The following is a 19,127-nucleotide window of genomic DNA, read 5'->3' on the forward strand; positions in this document are numbered from 1 at the left end:
GGCGTACACTAGAGGAAGCAGGAAGCTCCGCCAGGCATCGGCCTTGCTGGGAACTGGCTTGGGTTCAGTTCTAAACTGAGGGCAGCAATGACAGGTCTGCATTACTCATCTTTGCTATGAGACTGCAGGACTAGTGGCCAGGTAATCAACCAAATATTCTTATGTCACCTTTTTAATTTTATTTCATTGTGTTACCTGTTATGTCTGTCTGCACTTGTCTCTCCGAACTGTTTTTGCTCTTGCAGAAACTTTCACCCAGCTGTAGCGGGGAGAGGAAAATGGTGAAGGCAAATGAGCATTCAGAAGTTAAAAGGTTTTTTCAGAAAAGTTATCCGCAGTGCTTCTTTTGCTTATCTAAGCATCTCAGTGCAGTTAGGATAATAGCCTGAGATTCGACAGAGGGAATGTAGCACGGCACAAAAGTCTACCACTAACAAAAATGTGGAGAGAACAAACACAGCATTAACACAGAGAGATTAAGGCCAGAAAAGAGCTGCTATGACTGAGTGTTTCCAGCTCTCATTTTATCACAAATCTCAAAATATTTGATCTTTTTCTTAAAGTTTAGCTCTTGGGATAATATAATTACATGAGAAAATCGGCTACCAAAATAAAACTAAGTTTCCAGCCCTTTTGTTTACACAGAAAAAATATGAAATGAGGCTCATTATCCCCAAAAGTCTCACACTGCCAAAAGCAAGCAAAAAACCCATTAATTTCTATTTTAAAGGGATTCGGTTTCTTAAGGCCAAACCTTTAGGGGTTTTTGAAGACTGATGTGCACCTCAAATATATTTTGAGCTTGCTGGGCTGCTGTCTTGTCTGATCTTTTTCTTAGCACACAGAACTTAAACTAGCAATTTTCACATTTCCTTTTTCAGAAAAAAATAAATCCAAATAGTACATGCCTGAACATTTCCATTAAATATTATCTGTTCTGTTGCCACCACCATTATTCCAATAACTGAGTGTTAAACAATTCTTTGCTGTCTACTCAAATAAGAGACATAACTTTTTTTCAGCTGGTCACCAGAAAAACAATTTGAATAACATTCACTTTGGCATGGGACATTGATAATTTCTTTTTAAAAATGGATCTCATTCTTTGCCTACCGGCACGATCTCTCTTTCTGGGGTCAGGTCTTTATCATCAGTGCCATCCAAATCACCAATGAACATATCAACTGTCCTGTTAAAATACAATGCAATGCAATGCAATACAATACCATACAATACAATAAAAAACAGTGAGATTGTAATGACTCAGAAAACTAGTTCTATCCCATTTCTTTACATACGCATTTCCAATTGAGATTTCTATGGCATCTAGGCTCCGGAAAATCTCACTGTACCGCTTCTTATTTTCAGGTCCTCTCTCTTGACTGTCAAGACCTGGAGTTGGAGAAGAAATCGTTTCACTAAAGCGCTTGGCCCAAAGTTCTTGATATCTACAGGACAGTTTCTAGTGATGCAGTGGAACATGGCTTAGCTCTACTATCTTGGGTGAATTCACAGGAAAGTGATGAGCTGTGATGGCCTGGCAAAGCATAACAAGGTGAGGACAAAGATGAGATGAGAATTAAAAGAAAAGATTAGAAACGCTATATTTGTCAAGATTCCTTGGGCAGGCCTCCCTGGAAAATAAGTTAGTGCATGTCCATGGGAGACACCGAAGCCGTTTTTAAGGGCTTGCAATCTGATGCAAAATCAGCTGTGAAAACTGTATGGACTTCTTTGTAATAGATGCTCTGAACTAAAGTCAGGATACCGTCATTAGTTCAATGTCAGCAACGCGCCGGCAGGCCCGATGGAGGGACTTAGAGAATACAGCGGCCTGCTCTGTGCTTCGGTCAAGTAAATGATCAGCCTCTTATCGGGAAGCCAGGCCCAGGTGAACAGTGTATGTGCATGCTGTTAAAACGTGCATTTTCAGAACCATGTGCACATGATGATGGAGCAGCAGACATTGCTGCAGTCAGAACTGCGGTGTACAGGCAGGGCTGAGTTGCCCAAGCTGTTAATTCCTTGCATATCACATGCATGTGTTGCAATGCGTTGTGCGCGGTGACCATTTCTCAACCTTAGGCATGCTCATTTATGGTGATAATCTACATTAGGAAATATTCATCTCATTCAGTCCCTAGTGGGTACAATTTATTGAGCATGCAAAGCATAAAACGTGCATGCCCCCACATGAGACGTTTTCAAACTAGGCAATGCATTCCTGCCGTGGAGCTTCATAAGGGCTAAGCATATTCTGCCAGCAGTTGCACAAATAGCAGGGTGGAAGTGAGCATAGGCATTTTATACAAAGTGATCCATCCAGTTAATCTCACTTTCCACTCAGTTGTATACTGTGACTGAGAACAGAAACTAAAATTGACTCAGGCTGAAAGTCATTGCAAAAAAATAAAAAAGCATTTTAAAATATAGAGCTGGGCACTTCTGGTGTAAGTAAAAGAAAACTTCACTCTTCTTTGTCCCCTTGACATTCCAAGAAACAGGATGTGGTTGACCTAAATCTAGACTTGCTTCACTGGTAGTTGAGTCTTTGACAGTCACTTGCAAATGTCACTCAGATGATGCCTGATGGAAAAGTCAGTTTGTGTCTCATTTAGGTCTAGCTGTGCCTGGGGCTTGTGTCAGTCCTGAAAAACTGAGATTTTCAAGTCAGGTTTTTATTAGGAGCTGCCATACCATTAGCCTATCAGCTTGAAAATATAAATAATAATAAACCACTGAGGCTTGAAGGAACTGTAACGATCCATTCAGAATGGCTGGCCTTGCTTGGAGAACCTAGAAAAGGAATTTAAAAGCACCAGAGGTGCCAATACAGACCTGTAAATGTACCCAGCATGAGTTCGGGTTAATTTTTATAAATCAACAATTATTTCCCACCTCCTGTGCAATGAAAGTGAGCAGCCTGAAGCTCAGAACTTGGCTCACCTCTGCTATATTAGTGGCAAGACCCTGTGTTGGTAACGAGTGGCATTAAGGCTCTGGGAGACAACTGTAACCCAAATGTCCATGAAGTGGCTTACAGGGTTAACTTAAAATGCCTGGTGCAATCATAATGGATCCTGTACCATGACAAGAAAGGCAATTCCCGTAGCCTGTCATAGCTTCAGGACTGTAACCCGGATTAGTGGCAAAAGAAAGATCTTTGGGGCTGGCAGTTTCTGAGATTGGCAGCTTCTGACTATTTTTCATTAGTAGAAATTCTCTTTACTAGGTCTCAAGCTTAACGGTTCATAGTTACTTTACAAAACGTCTCATTCTGTTTTTCTGGAAGAGACACAAATTGTTCATAATCTGAGGCATAACATAACAAACGAAAGACATATTAGTTTAATCTGAATCCTAACCAGTCTTGTTACTTTTCCTGAGTAGATACATTTCACTTCTGTTGTTTACCACTAGTAGAGGCAGAAGGATTGTACAACAGGAAGAAGTGACTCAACTTAGCAGCACTGGGGACGGGCGAAATGAAACATGCTGCTTTTGAAAGTGATCATTGTAAGGCACCATAAGATAAGAAAAAACCTCAGGTTCTCACAATCTTTTTGCTTTATCTTAAGAAAGATAATATTATATGTAATACTACAAAAGTGGGAAGTTAGAAGAATTCCAAATAAAAAGTTTCCCTAGCCTTGCCATATCTGATGTTTTTAAGTGCCTTCTCACAAGCTAAAAACATATGCTCTCCCATATGCAATCCCTTTGTCATTCAGGAGCAACACGGGTTTCTCCTGATGTTTGAAATCTTTCAAGTGGCATTTTGGCACCTACAGTCCTGGGCCAAATGATTCATGTGCCTCGTACATATCTCATGAAGGAGTTGCCTCAAATGTATTGCTTCTCTTCATCGTCGCAGCTCTTGTTACTCAGCCATCTGTCAGACACTTTCAAGATGTCCCTTCCTGCTTTCAACCCGATTAACAGAGCACCCTTGACTGTCCACTTGCTCAATGTGTATACATTCGCCTGTGCTGCCTGGCAGGCTTGTGGGGGCTCCCATAAATATGCATAAACTAATTCATCTTTCAAATCCCTGCTCAAATCCCTTTATCTTGTCCAGTGATGACTGGGTAGCAGGCTCACAGCGCATACGCTGTAGTGCTGCTACACAGGCCTGGAAGGGACTCTGGCTCATGGAGTCTAGTTAGTCCTTTGCCAATTCACTGTAACTCTGCAGTCTTATTTATAAAGCGCAAGCTTCATTTTAAAGCCAGTAATGTTACTGGACAGCCCAGTGACAACAGGAAGGCTGATCCAGAAACTCACTGTTTTGGTGATTTAAAACCGTCTATATTTCTAGTCTCAGTTTCCTGAAGGACAATGTATCCTTAGTCTTCTCCTGTGTCTGTGCCTTAAACAGCTTGTCAGACTCTCTAATTGCTTGTTTGTGCTTCCAAGTGTGTTCTCCTGTCCCTTGTCTTAAACATAGCTCTTTGGAACACAGGCCATAGTTTTATTCTTGGCTTGGCACTCTCCAAATAAAAATTAAATACTAAGAATTGGTATTCAATACACTTGTAGTGAAAAACTACCTTGAGGCAAATGAAGAGGCTTAACATCATGTAATTAAACACCTTGATGGTCAGCAGCAGAGGAGAAATGGAATAACATAATTTCAAATGTGTTGTTTGTATGCTATATAACTTAAAATTTTTAAATGCTATTCTTTAATAATAGCTACTCAGATCATCTGGACTGGGGGCTCTGACATAGAATTCTCTCACAGAGATATACCAGCTGCATTGCTTTTTTCCTCTTTTTTACCTTCAAAATATACACATGAAGATATGGCAGTTCTTCATGATGCCTACTAACTCTTGGACAAAGAGTAACGCATGAAAGTTGGAAAAAAGAGCCACTTAGGAAATGATTTGCTTTTGTCTGATGAACTCAAGAGGCCTGAACATAATTTACTGTGATGGGCACAGTTATCCCAACTGTACAGATGAGGAAACCAATACTGAGGCTACCCAAGCACCTAGCAATTTTCTCCTAAAGCAAAAGGTTGGTTTGAGAAATTAGTAATTGCCGCTAGACTATATGATGAGCTTTATCTTCCTCTTTTAGTCTGCTTTTAAAAATCTCTGGCCTTGAGGTCAATAATGATTAGGTTCTAAATATCAGTGTAAGCCATGGCAAATGAAAACAGTTTGCAAATATTATCCATTTTGCATCCTCTGCAAGTGATTTTGTTTAGTCAGTTCATACTCTCCTTGATATCAACCAGCCCTAATGATGGGGCAGAAATCCGTTCCAGCATCAGCAACAGACCTGCATACTAAAGAAAAGAATCTCGATGTGGCTAATGCTATCACCACAGCTGCCCAGCTGCCATGCAGAACTCTGCCCCATCCTCGAGGCTTGAATGAGATGAGACTCATCTGATGCGCATCTACCTTCTGAAAAGCACATTGCTCTTCGCCTCCTTTTGCTGCTGTTGCGGAGAGAACGGGCTCCCACTGCAGGGGGTTGCAAAGCATCATGGATATTTTTAGAAGGAGAAGTTCTCGTTCTACAGATTAGCAGAAGCATCACTTCCCTTTCAGCCACAGTTACCATGAAATGAGGTAAATGTCTGAACCCTAATTTACACTTCAGTGTGGCACCATTGCTGAACATCAGTATCACGAGCCTGTTTCAGGAGTTCCTGGTAATGCCTTCCTCTTTGAGCTCAATTCTACCGTTTGCGACACGATACCTGAATTTTTCCACCGGCTCAGATCTCCCATTTCTGATAATACAGTCAAGCTGCAAAGTTGGTGAGTGCACGCATGCATTCTGCCTGCACTGGGGCTTCATTTGCAGTGCTTAATATATATGCATAATAAGCCATTCTGGAAATTGTGTTTCATCTGCATATAAGGACTCATGCATATAAGCAGCAGCTATATAAAATCCACTCTTTGCTAAGTCACAATACAGTTTCAACCAGATACAGAATTCAAGTCTGAAAACTCTCAGTTGTCTTCTGCCACTCCTGTCTGAAATCCTTCTTCCATCCCTTAGTGACACTCTGCTTGTAGCTAAGAGCAAAGAAAGCTGTGCCAGCTGCCTAGGCCAGTGTCTCTCTACCTACCCGAGGAAGGGTTTTAGAACAAACTAATCCCAGTTCCCTGAAAACAGTTTTGCAAAACCAGGTTCCCTTCTCATCTGTCACTATGTTATTTCTCACATTCTCTTCCTACTTCAATGGAACAAAGGCCCTCGAAAAAACTGAACTTACAAATCAACTAATTCTTTAGGAGGCCAGAACTTCTACTGAGCTGCGCGATCACCCACAACTGACAGGAAATAGACTTGCAAGGTCGGATGTCTTAAATAGCAGTGCATGTCAAAAAGGTGCTCAATGAAACACGTCAGGGGGAAAAAGGAGAATTTCCACTTAATACATCAATTCATTTAAAAAAAAAAGAAGTGTGCAGACCCCAAATATTTCTGAGATGTCTGACAGTAGAAACTGAGCCCAGGTGCAGTAGTCTGCAAGATAAAAATAAGGTAATTATTTCACCATTTTTTCCCCCTAAAGTTAGCCGAGCTGTGTCTTGATAGATGGTGGGCTTCCTACAGTTTTTTGCTCAGTTAATAAACCTTGCATTTTAAGTAAGGAAAAACAACTGTATTAAACTTCTGGCTGCTTGTTTCTTCAATATTAAGAATAAGGAAATGTTAGATATGGTAAGAAGAGTTCACATTGGCTGTGAAGCACAGTAGATATGTTTCTAGCACTGGAAAACCGTGAAAGGACCTCCAAATTAGAGTGATAGCAGACCCCTAGAAAATAGTAGAAGAATTAATTTAGGATTCTTTATTTGCCAAATAATAAGACTAAAACATAATTAATACCAGTAATCTCGGTTTTGCAGAAGAGCTGTCAAACACCCCCCCCCCCCTTAAAAATACTAGCTTCTATTGGTAAAAGGTACTCTGTGGATACAGTACACTTGGATTTCTCAAAGGCATTTGACTTACAGTCACGTCACATTCTTATTCCGTTATATGGAAATCTTGGTCACATGTTAAAAACTATTTCACTGACAACCCCCAAAATATAGCTTTAGTCAATGTATGGAGCTGTTTCTAGAGGGATCTCAGAAACGGATTCCTGCTCTTTGGTGTATTTATTAATGATCAAGTTTCTATAAAAACATCCTTCCTGGTAAAGTGCTTGATGACAGTAAGATCGTAGATCTGTAAATAAGGCAGACAACCATTTATTATAGAGTGTTTAAGTGGCCTCTGAAACAGTTACGCTTCCACTACGGAGTGTAGCTGAATGTCTGCAAATTAGGTATGGATGTTATACCTCCAGACTGGAAGACTCTAATCTTGAAAAGCAGAGATGGACACAACAGAAAATTGCCTAACACGAGTTCCACAGGCACTGCTGTAAAAAGAGGACCTATGCAAACTTTGGATATATTCAAAGGGGAAGATAAAGCAGAAATAAGGCTCTGCCTATGCCTCTGCGTGCGGTAGCGTATGACCACGTTAGCTGCTGGGTTAGTTCCCATGTCCATGCTGGCAGAGGGACGTGGAGACACACATGCTGAAGACACAAAAGCGATCTGGAGGGGAGGGGTGGGCACAAAAGTAGTCTCACAATATGAAGCTAAACAAACTCAGCTTATTCAATTCATAGCTATCCCTGCGTATGATCCTGAGACACAGAAATTTTATGTTAGCTAATGGCTTTTCAATTTTTATAACAAAGACCTAACAAGGTCCAGCTGCTGAAGTTTTCTAGCTACAAGGATAATGATGCATTTGAATGTGACAGCTGGGAAAGTGCTAATGTTGCTTGTTGTGTTTCCTTGATTACAGATCCAGTGAGATTTTTTCACCTCTCTCTGAAGCACCCTTGATTGTCCCTTGTTGAACATGGGGCTCTGGCAAGAGGGATTCATGCCCCCAGGTGGTACAGAGAACTCTTTCTTAGATGCTCAGTTGGTAAGTGTTACTCAGATTCAAACTGATTATTTGAAAAATGTTTGGAAAGAAACATTTGCAAGTTGGATTAGCAAGGACCTTGGTGGCAGCAGCTGGGGAGAAGGGACAGATGGAAAGGGCAGGGGGGAGCAAGACTTTCTGTAGCCTCGTGTAGTTTGACTGCTGAATCTTTAGGCATCTGTCACTCAGCTCATCTGTTGTTACTACAGGACAGAGCACTTTCAGCTACTCCCGCCAATGGTACAGTTTAGTCTCCAAAGCAATGAAGTGCTCTGACTAAAATATTTGGTTTTAATACTGCACTGCAGAGGGGAAGCCTCCTCTGATCTCCTGAATGCCACAGAAGATTTACTGCTGCCCTCTGGTTTAAGCCATATAAAGTATTTCATGAGAGCAAATTACATTCGTAATTAAGGTTGACACCTTTGAGAACAAGGATTTATGGCAAATTTTTGTCAAAGGGACTTTAACTAAAGGTACGCTACCAGCATTATATACTCCTAGTCTCTTGAGAGAGAGCAATGCAACCTCTGACTCCTGAAAAGCGGGGTTTGCATCCTTTCCTCTTACAAAAGTCAAAATCCATTACAAATACATCAGATAACTTAATCTGCCAGAGAAAGATTCAGTGAACTGAACGGCCAAGATGCTCATAGGAAACCCCTTCAGAGGAACTTACAGCTGTATCATGCCCATATTTGCTAGGTGCCTTACAAGCTGATCTGCATCTTATGTCATATCGAGCCTAAAAAGCTTACATTATAAACAGTATAAAGTTGTTTCAAATGCCATGACATACCACTTGGTTCTGGGTCTCCCATGGCTGAATCCTCAGAGTTTTGGTCGGAAAGCAGCAGAATCCCAAATTACCCAGCTTTGAATCACAGCTGGGTTAAGTAAAACACAAATCCTTGGTCAGATCAGATGTTAGCAAATTATCCAGTGGCCCATGATGGCTGCACGCCAAGAAGACCTGTCTGAAATATTTGGCAGAAGTGCCTGTCAGTGAGCGTGGCTGCTGTAGCCAATCTACTTCCTGCAGACACACTTCCGTGTAAGGAAACTGTGTATTCATTTGATCATACAATTTGCATAACTCAGCTCTGTCTTGGTAACTAACAAAGAAGGGACCGTTTCAGACTCTTAGCTTCAGTGCTTGCAGCTATCACAGCAGCCCGAGTGCTCGCTTTTGCAATTGCTGTACCCAGGTAGCACTCACTGTTTCCTGAAGAAAACACCTGTGTTTCCAAATACATGGAACAATTTACTGAGAAACTGTCAGTGGTGAGGGGAAAGGACCGCTAGGTTAAAAATGGTGACAGAAGAAGGGAAGGGATCAGCATCTCAGGCTCTAGCTAACTCCCTGTAGTTTTGATGCCCGTTCAGCACCAACGCTTATGCCCATGAACTACTGGGATCTCCACTATGTCGTTCAGAATTTCATCCAAATTGATTTGCCACAGGGGAAGAGTTACCACAAAACATGGCCACTCTTTTAACAGACTCTTACTCTTACTCAGAGCAGTATACTTCATGTCAGGCCAGGAGGAGTGGGTTTGGGGCTGGCAGGCAGAAATAGGCCCAAAGCGGTCATTATCTGCACTTCTCTCCCTCCACTCTGTTCACTGGCGTGTGGGTATAATGGAGCCTTCTCAAAGATCATAGCCTTTCTTGAAATTAGCTTGGCAAAATGCAAATGTAAGGTTTTGAGGGTTTATTCTATAAATTAAAAAAAAAAAAAAAGCCCTAAGTTTTTGATATGCTATAGAAAAACCTATCTCCTGCTTGCATCAAGAAGTTCTTCAGCTTGGGAGCATTCTTCAGACTGTGGATCGTGATGTAAGCCTTTAAGTCACAACTGTCCATCTCGTTAGATGTTGTGCTCTAGCTAAGTTACAAACTATGAATTTACCGTATGGAATCATGTAGCTCGTGTTGCTGGTTTTAAAATCTGTTAATTTTGCCTTCAGTCACTGTTAATGATCACTGTTAATGATTTAGTGATGAAACTGTGAGATGGGAAATAGAAAACACATTTATTCAAAGGTTATAGACTGAAGCGAGCAGAACTTGGAGTGTTCTTGTTTTTTCCACAATTATTAATAAGAGAAATGTATGGCAAAAATTAAGTGTTATAAACAAACTTGTGCTCAGCAGTGAAGCTATTTTTTCCCCACTATTATAAAGAATTAAAAAATACATCCGTTTTCTCTGTGCAACATAAAAATATAGGATTGCTTCAAGTGTGTTAAAATCACACTACTAAATCTCCTTAGTTTTAATTTCCATCTCAATATGAGCAGAACCTCCGATAGCTGAGTTTTTTTGGTGTGTGGAGCATTGGAAATCATTGCCAGCTCCCTCCGAGTCTTTGTCCTAGAACCAGTCTTTTGTCCACTTCAATAAGTGAGCAGAACTGTCTTTTGTGTGATGATACAAGCAGAACCCACGATGGAGCTCACAGCTTCACAAGTATTTCTGCTCATGCAGCTATCTGTGGGCAGGTATCAAAGGCTATCATGCAGACTTGAGTACAAACGTTATTGTTAGAGCACAGCGGTTAAATGTTGTTCACAAGTTTCTGTGGTTTAAAATACAGAACTAGAGACACAAAAGCATGACATCCTCTAAGTCATCCTCCTCTTCCTCCTCCTCCCCCTCCTCTTCTTCCTCCTCGTCCTGTTTTCTGACTCAGTTTTGCGATCTTACTTTCTCTCAGTGTTATGATCTGAGCACAAAGTCTGATCTATACCTACTGTGGCAACATACAGAGCTGACCTGAAGGGATCTGCTGCAGGCACACTGTAATTTTTTTTGTGGCTTTGGGCTCCCCAAACCCACCATTTCCCCTTCCTCAACATCTGCTGGAGACTTAAGTAATGCTGCTAAATATCTTCTGCAAAATTTCTCACTGCAGTTGCATCACAGACTTCATGGCAGCCAAATCTACTAGCTCTTCTGTCAAACTTCTGACAGTCGGGCCTCTGGCACTTCACTGGCACAAATCAGAATTAAGATTTAGCTGATCTTTCTATCATAAACACTTGTTTCATTTTAAAAATCAGATGGTCATAGAGCTACTGTTTTAGCATCAAATGTTTCAGGCTCAAGTGAATGTTGTGTGTGTGTGTGAACTCCAACAAGTTCTGTTCAGACAACGGAATTAACAGTTAACTCGGGAAAGAGAGCCAGACGATCAGGATCTGTAACTGCAGGGAAGTGCTGCTGACATCAGTAGACTATCAACATCTGTTTTGATGAGTTTCTCCCATCAAATCTTCCCTAGCCTGTGTCTCAGTTGCTTATGTTCAACAGATAATTATCATTACCCAGTTTGTAAAGTGCTTTATTTACAAGCAGGAAGTGCTATAAAAAGTGTTTTTGTAGTGTAAAAGCATTTATAGCTAAAAGGGTTGCAACATGGTAAAGTAACCCCCTCTTTTCTTAAAAAATAATAATAAAAAAAAATAAAGCTCATAAAACTAATAAGTGCTAACATAACAAGGGGTGTGGCTCCCTATTTACCAGAAAATAGGGCTCATGGTTCCAATTCCTAGTTTCATCAGCCCATCTTCTAGACATTCTTCCTGAATGAGTCTCTGCCTCTTCCCTTTTTTTTTAAAGTAGAGATGGTAAAACCGTAAACTTTCTTTTGCAGCGAGAAGGTTCACAGAAGGGAAGTAGGGGAATTCTTAAGAAATGGACCATCTTCCACTTCCAAGATAACAAGGAGTTTTATACAGCATAACACTACCCAGTCTTTTAATCTCCTGAGATAAACAGTCTCTCCACTTGCTGGTGAAGTTAGATCAGCACTTACCATGGAACAGAAAGCAGCGAGGCAGCCCGGCATGCCCTGCCACAGATGTTCCTGGGAGCCCTTGTACCAGTCCTAGCTCTGCTCGAGGGAAGCCCATATGTCAGGATTTCAGGATGGGACGTTCGGTATTTCCTTCAGGCCCCCTCAACAGCTGTGGCAGGCAAGGCGTCTGTGGGAAATCTCTCAAAGCTCAGTTCAGCCCCAAAACAAAGGCCAGAAACCACTGTGCCTTTCTTTTGAGGTGACAGAGAGTAGTTTTCAGATGAGGGTTACCCACTAGATTTAAGTATACCTGAGCTCCCAAGAAAGTAACTGCTGTGCAGAACAGGAACAGAAAGAGCTTTAAGGATTCATTTTTCAAATGTTCCAACCCAAAAAAGCCATAGTAGAATAGGACACTACCCTTACTTCCTAAAGGCTAAGCTAACAGTGCCTCTTAGTTATAATAGAGCGTAGCTCCTGCAGACCTCCAACGGTTGTGTAAGTGCAATATCACAGCAGTTCTGTGGGTCAGTATAACTCCCTTCCGCCCAGTGCACTAGCAAGAAACACATGTTGGGAGGTAAAAGCCTTTTGTATAGGGTTATATAGGAATTCAGTGCTGAGAGAAGTCCTGACACATACCTACTTACTCCAATAGCCAGACCAAAGTCAAGAACAGGTCCTCAGAGCCTTGCATTTCCATTTTTTTGGTTTAACCATCTGAATGCAACACATCTTTATTGGTGGAAAACACAGATATGTGCAGTGTGCCAGGATAACTCCCAAGCAAAGTAGAAGGAGTCTCGTGTCTAAACTTTTCTCGTGCTTTCATACATTTTAAAGGCACGATTTTCCCTAAAGATGAGATCTGAATATGAGTAAACCTTGATGATCACTGACCTCCTGCTGCTCAGCTTCTGTAGTAACATGCGCTTTACCTGCACATGGATACCTGTGTCTGTCTCGCAGGTTATGGATTTACCATTGATACTGGTGATAAGGGTTGCTACAGCAGGCTGGATGGCATCCCCAGTCAAAGCAGGATATGTGTTCCGGAAGGAAGAGAGAGCTTGCAATAAATCTGCCAGTTTGGCTTCAACGGGGCCTGAAATAACTTCTCCTAAAATTAAGAAAGGAAAAATTATGGGTTTTTGCATGCATACACTCTCATCCTCACCTCTCCCAGGATGAAGCCACTTCAGTACAGCAGCACAGGTACCCCACTGTTCCTACATACAAAAGTTCCACGCAAAACAGAAAATAACAGACCCTGAAGATGGAAACAAGCAAAAAACACACCCGCAGTGGTGGGATGGATCTGGAAAGTGCCCAGCCTTTAGTCAATAGAGCCAGGAACCCCACTGAGGGCCCCTGCTGCCCTTTGTCCAGGTTTCACTTCCCTGGCCCAAGTGATGAAAGTCCCTCTTCCCTGCTGCGGGAGTGCTGCATATCTTTTTGTCACTTGACAGCTGCAGGCCAGCCTCTAAGAGAAAAATGTGGTCCCAAGCTGAGCGTTCAGTGAACGCAGGACATTCAGTGAAGGAGAGGAAGCTGGCTGAGCTGAGCAGGCCCCAGCAAGTCTAATTTACATGTAGGGCTGGCATTGTTTGGGGACTCTCTATTAAACGCAAACAAGTTGTGAAGCTAAGAGCATCACTGGAGTTATGAGTTGGCTATGAAGAACATTGCTAACCCAACCTGTTCAGCATGCCTGGGGAAGACAGTTACCGTGACCTACAGCTACAGCTTGCGGCTGTGGGTGGAGAAACTCAGATCACAGGAAACTCCAGATAACTTGGAAAAGAGGGTGGCACTCATTCAGGAAATTTCTTGTTCCAACAAGTAGTTGAGGGGATTCTTTGTTAATGCATCTTTTGTAAAAAGCTGCCGTGCTGTACAAGGTTTCTCGAGCAGCACTGGATCTGTTACGTGATAACCGTTTTCTTCATTCTCAATTTGAGCCTATAGTTTGGTTTCAAGTAAAGACATTTACATGGCTCCTCTTTGTGGAGCCTGGAGAGCATCCTGGAAGTACAGAGACTATTTTGGGAAAAGGAAGGGGAGAGGAGAACATGTCAATGTGTGGGACAAGAAGGTATGGTACTTTTGTTGTGGCACGTTCTATGTTGTGACACATACTTGGACTGCCACCACCACCTAGACTGCTTTTGGCTTTAGCCTCCATTTGTCTTATGTTTGGATTCTCTCCCACTGGTGAATCTCAGTTCTCTCAACAGTCATCACAGATACTCTTTCTCTGAGCTAGTTTTAAGTCACTCACTCATTGCAGGTGCTGTCAATAGCACTCACGTGTTTTTGCATCGCATTTGAAGGAAGCCTCTGCACTTAGATGCCTAAGTGCTATGAAATTTTATCTATCAGTACAATTTGTTACAGGAAAGGACATTTGCATAATTAACTATCTACACAGAGAGAAGCCATCCTAAATTGTCTGAGGACCATCTAGATTCACTGTTTTAAATATATAATGCAGTGAAAATGACACCCAGGCTTGCTTTTGCTCACAGTTGGGAAACATTGGCCATAGTCTGCTTGTTTTGTAAGCCACTAAATATATTTTTTAAAATTTACCTTTTTCGAAGAGCTCACGGAAGTTCTGGAATTTCCTGTCGATGTTCCTCAGGTGCTCAGTGATGTGGAGTACCTCACTAGCAGAATGGTCCATGTGGCTGGCACAAACACCAGGGGCAGGGCTCTGGACTGAAGCCCGCACAGCAGTCGGGAATCTGGAGTCTGGTTCATGGTCAGATGTAAGGCGTCTATTGCCTGGCAATCTGCTTGCAGTCTGAGTGCACCTGGCATTATCCCGAGATTCTGCTTGATTCATGGTCAGACTGAGATGTAGCACCAACTACCAGGCAGTACTGTTCTTCCCAGAACCCAGCAGATGAACTTTTTTGTCAGGCTCGGATTTTGGGTGCTCAGTTCCAAAGTCCTGCAGGTCTTGTGCACAGCTTCCACTCATTGAAATAAAGAAAAGAAGCATTCTACAAAAAGTCTGGAGATGCAATACAAAATATTTGGAAAAAATTGGAAGGTATGGAATGAATTCTCACATTTTGTTTGCAATATTTCTTCTTTTTCTAACTCAGTAGAGCTGTAACCAGTGCCTTCTGAGAAACCAACAAAGCAAGTTTTAATCATCAAATTTCCTTGCACTCATTTCAGCAAATGGAAACCCAAGTTTAGGAAACTTTTTCTCAGCAAGATTTGGTATCAAAGTAAGCCCTGAATATCCATATGCAACAGCACTGTGTTTCTGTATCGGTCTCTCTTATTTAGCATAACATTGCCTACAAGTGCAAGCATTGGTTTAGGCGAGTCGTAGAGAATATTTTCCTTCTCTTTCATTGTCCTTCCTCAGCTAAGACCCAGATAAGGAAAAAGACATGACCAGTTGTGAGAAATCTGTTGGCTGCTTATCCCAAGTACTGCGGCATCTTGGTGTTTGCTGAGGCAACCAGAAAATCAAGTTGTTGTCTCTACCTGCATCCTTGTGGAGCATTCGCTCCCAGCGATCGCAGCTGGTCTCTGAAGTCTTCTGTGCTGCCCCTGTGTCAGTCCCTTTGGAGGACGTTGTGGTGGGAAGGAGTGCTACATGTAGTCTGTGTGGGATGAGTCTGAAACCTCAGACTGGCGTCAGGCTATGCGGATCTTCCACATTCCTCTTGGGAGTTATGAAATTACTCACTTCCCAGACTATCTCTGCCATCTATAGAATCAGACTGATCCTCCTACCTGACTTTCCTTAACTCTTCACTTTCTGAAACTTGTGAAGCGTATTCATGATCTGGTACATGTTAGTAGTTTACTTGTACAGTGGTATAGCAAGGCCTTTTCTAGGAAGTATTATTTGTGAAATAAGACATAAGTAAAGCAAGAATTACACAGAACAACTGTAAAGTAGCACATCTGAAAAAATAAATATATCATGGAGCCACTATTAGAGCTCAAGCAATATCTAATCTAGTTCCATGTTCTGGCCACATAAAAAATTTCACACTGGAGGATGTGTGCAGCTGGATTCTCTGCAAGACCCTGTAACCAAGTTTTTGTACGCTCCCAAAGGTGTAAAACTATCATCGTAGTTGTTCAGAGAGTCGGCTTCGTACAAATCTGTTTAAACTGGAAGGGTGAAACAGAGAACTGCTCACTCGAGATGTGCCCTGGCCTTACAGTTTTCCTTACCCACCCAGGGTCTGCCAGGGCGGGTTAGGGCAGACAGGTCTTTGACCTGACTCAGGCCTGCCAGCCGTACAGTTATGAATATGTATGCGCAGGAATTTCTTCAGCGGAGCAAAGGAAGGATTCCTTGAAGGAAGCTTTCTTGAGGTTGTTGTGCCTAGCTGAATGCTTCCTAACAAGGCTGGAGCTCCTGTCTGAAAAGGGACTCTGGTTCCCTGCTACTGCGCTCAGCACTTGATACTTTCCAGCAGCAGATGGCAACCGCGATTAGCAGAGAAAAGGAAGAGGTTTGCACAGGCAGAGGCAGGTCACTGGGGCAGCTGCTGAATGTTGTATTGCTGGTCATGAAACAACTTGTTCATTAGCTCTCAGACGAACCTGGCTGGAATGCAAACTCGGCAGTTTCAGCAGTATATTAGCAGCAACATAAGAGATTTCTCAGGACTTACTCACTTAGCCCATGGGTATCTTTCTGTCTCCAGAGAAGAATACACTGGCTTATCGTAGGGATTCTGTTCTCACTGTTGTTTGCTATAGCTTCTCAGTGTCTTCACAGCAGCCCACGGACATGCTGGTTTTTTTTTTTTACTGCAGATTCCTTTTTTAAATTTGTCTTTACTGACTCATTCACTGAATGCTGCTCTCTAGTAGCCCCTTTTCGTCTAATGTTTTTAGTAAATGAACGAGGAAGACTTTACTGTGAGATTTTTACTGCAGTAAACGTAAGGTTCCTGGAGTCATAAAAGTGAAATGTGATTTGGCCGGGCTCAGAATGTCCTTAATATGCCAACCAATTTTCTAGATACCAAAAACTGTGTGTGGAAGTAGAATGCATTTGTCTCAGAACAATTTTCCTTTCAGAAAACTGGCAGGCTTTTAAAATACAGATAGATTTTACCGGACACATCTGCAAAGCCCAGCTGTCTCTCTCATCTCCCCACTCATATGCTGACTTATGCTAAGGTTTCTGCAACTATCACCACGATCACAGTAAATCTTAGGGATTCGAAAAATTAGAAAAATGGACTTGCGTTCTTGAGACTGCACGCAGCCAGGCTGAGTCAGTCATCTGAGAGAAGTCCCAAGCCAAGTCAGCATAGCAGCTGCAACCTCATGAGCCCCTAACAAGACTCTTCACCTTCCTCTTTCTTTTCTTCATTCTTTGTCTTCTTGTCCAGTTTGTATTTGAGGCGGCGGATGGGGTCAGTGATGCTTCTTCTAGCCAGGTCATCAAAGTCCTCTGCCAAGAGAAAGTTTCTATCTACTAGCTCAGCAGCCTCCTGCCAGTTCCTGAAGCAGGCAGGACCCAGGCGCCTAATCTCTTCCACAGCATTTCCAACAATCACCTCCCCGTTCGGCTTCAGCACCACCACTGTAGGTACATCAGACACCGCAAACCTCAGCTCCAGCTCTCTGGAAGGCAAGGGGAAAAGAAACCACGAAGCAAGAAGAGCAGTGATCCTCAGACAGTGCTGGAAGTTCCTTGCCATTCGTTTAAACTCCTACTGCTGAGAAAAGGATAGCTGCTGCGGCTACTGTCTACATGCTGCCGGGTTTATACCGTGGGAGAGTTTACAGGTTTTGTTGTAGACAGGGCTGCATGATGATATGCTGCTAGTTGTAGTATACATATCTGCCTCGGGCAAAAAGCGGTCTTGGGAAGTAGTTCACAAACCCTGCTCACTTGTCCAAGATCTGATAATTATGCAGACCAGAGCCTTATGCAGAGCACTTACCCTGTGGTGCCAGAACAAGGGGAAGGGTGCTTTGACTTGTTTTATGCAAGCAATGCAAGACTTCAACAGTTAGTAGGAAGCTTGAATTTTTGACATGCTCCAATTTATCATCAAAAGGAGCCGAAAGTATTCTCAACCTTTACTATTTAATTACAATTCTTTCTGCCACTAGGGAGGTTACATTAGATAGGTGCCTGTTTCCCTTTTGGCTGAAGGTCCACTTCAGTTACTTGTGAAATCTTTCGCTTTATATATTCAGCCTAGAGGGATGATTTATTGGCAGGAGTCTTTTAAGATTTAGAAATAAATTGTGTGTTATAAAATAAGAATACAAACATATTTGATCTGCAAAAGAGTGAAACAGAAGTAGAGTAAAAAATGTTTCCTCTTAAGTCCTTTATAAAGGTGTTAAACGAAACAGCTTTAGCAGTTTGTTTGTTTTCCTCCAGCCAAACAGAACCACCAAGGCTGTAACTTCCTCACTGGTCTGTGTCTTCCTACTCCCCAGCAGTGATTTAACCACCACCACCACGGAGGACTTTCCTCTGTATTTGCACACTGTGGCGCCTGCTTCAAGCTGTCAATTAAATGTATGAATGGGCCGTGCTGACCAGTCCTGTGAGGACTGAACATGGGGATTTTGGAAGACTGTATGAATGTTTGAAAATACAGCACAGAGTTACCTGAAGGAAACTTAGAAGCTGATAAATTCTGTCTTGTCGCTTTATTCAGTGCTTACCTTTTGAACTCATCCTTGAAAGGCAAGGACAGCCATCTCTTTGGCATGGTCTTCAGGAACTTGGTTTGCTTTTCCTCCGTCTCATCCTGAGACACGTACACCAGGACCAGCTGCGAAGCCCTTTCCACATAAAATTCATCCGTGAGTCTCACAAAGAAATCTCTGAGGAGCGGCGAGAACTGCTGGCATCGCGGGCACTCCCCGGACCCAAAATACAGCAGGAGCACCTTGTTCTCCAGCCGGCGGCCCAGCTCCCGCTCCGTGTCCAGCTCGTCCCGGCCGCTGTTGTTCACAAGCAGGACCCTCCCGGCGAAGAGGGAAGCCATGGGAGAGCCCGAGCTGGGTCAGCAGGGAGGTCCGCGCACCAAAGGGTAACAACCCTTTGCGGCCGCAGGGCTCCAGCCGCAGCCTCCTCCAGGCTCCTGCCCGCTTTGCCCGGCCCAGGCCCTGCGGCGCTCCCGCGCTATTAATAAACGCGGATTCCGCCAAGTCTCTCCTAATCTGCTTAAAGTGCGAGGCCAGCGCTGGGGGAAACGGAGGGACCCGGCCGGGAGGGGAGGCGGGTGCGGGAGGGGGTTGCCGGTCAAGGTGTGCGGGTAGCCGGGCCAAGCCAGTAACGGGCCGTGTGGACCCAGGCCGGGCGCATCAGTGGACCGTGCCGGTCCCCGGGCCGTGCCGG

The 19,127-nt window shown here is 43.0% G+C and overlaps 2 protein-coding genes and 1 long non-coding RNA gene across 6 annotated transcripts in view; 1 reads left to right on the plus strand and 2 right to left on the minus strand.

Moving 5' to 3' along the window:
* Positions 1–16,575, minus strand: part of GMIP (GEM interacting protein) — a 30,703-nt gene extending 14,128 nt beyond the window's left edge. For 2 of the 3 annotated variants that reach the window (XM_009690032.2, XM_009690036.2), the window contains exons 1-5: positions 14,360–16,575; positions 12,750–12,887; positions 1,299–1,392; positions 1,114–1,189; positions 196–259 (exon numbers count right to left, since the gene is read on the minus strand). In XM_009690032.2, coding sequence (XP_009688327.1) covers positions 196–259; positions 1,114–1,189; positions 1,299–1,392; positions 12,750–12,887; positions 14,360–14,615 — 628 coding nt within the window. In that variant the 5' untranslated portion in view covers positions 14,616–16,575. Of the gene's footprint in view, positions 1–195; positions 260–1,113; positions 1,190–1,298; positions 1,393–8,764; positions 8,932–12,749; positions 12,888–14,359 lie in introns of those variants that run through there. The other variant, XM_009690035.2, reaches the window with a different exon arrangement.
* LOC138063056 (uncharacterized) lies at positions 5,567–18,579 on the plus strand. 2 transcript variants are annotated; one of them, XR_011136674.1, is made up of 3 exons: positions 5,567–5,777; positions 7,840–7,965; positions 18,442–18,579. It is a non-coding gene; the product is annotated as an uncharacterized lncRNA (long non-coding RNA). The 2 variants fall into 2 exon arrangements; XR_011136675.1 differs by lacking the exons at positions 5,567–5,777; positions 18,442–18,579 and adding exons at positions 7,450–7,517; positions 18,159–18,291.
* On the minus strand, positions 17,095–18,774 carry NXNL1 (nucleoredoxin like 1). Its single transcript, XM_009690045.2, has 2 exons — positions 18,449–18,774; positions 17,095–17,386 (listed from the first exon to the last, which is right to left on the minus strand). Exons 1-2 carry the CDS (start codon positions 18,772–18,774, stop codon positions 17,095–17,097), a joined length of 618 nt encoding a protein of 205 aa, XP_009688340.2.
* Between the last annotated feature and the right edge of the window lie 353 nt (positions 18,775–19,127).

Source organism: Struthio camelus, chromosome 31 (genome assembly GCF_040807025.1).
Source record: "Struthio camelus isolate bStrCam1 chromosome 31, bStrCam1.hap1, whole genome shotgun sequence".
NCBI classification, from domain to species: domain Eukaryota; kingdom Metazoa; phylum Chordata; class Aves; order Struthioniformes; family Struthionidae; genus Struthio; species Struthio camelus.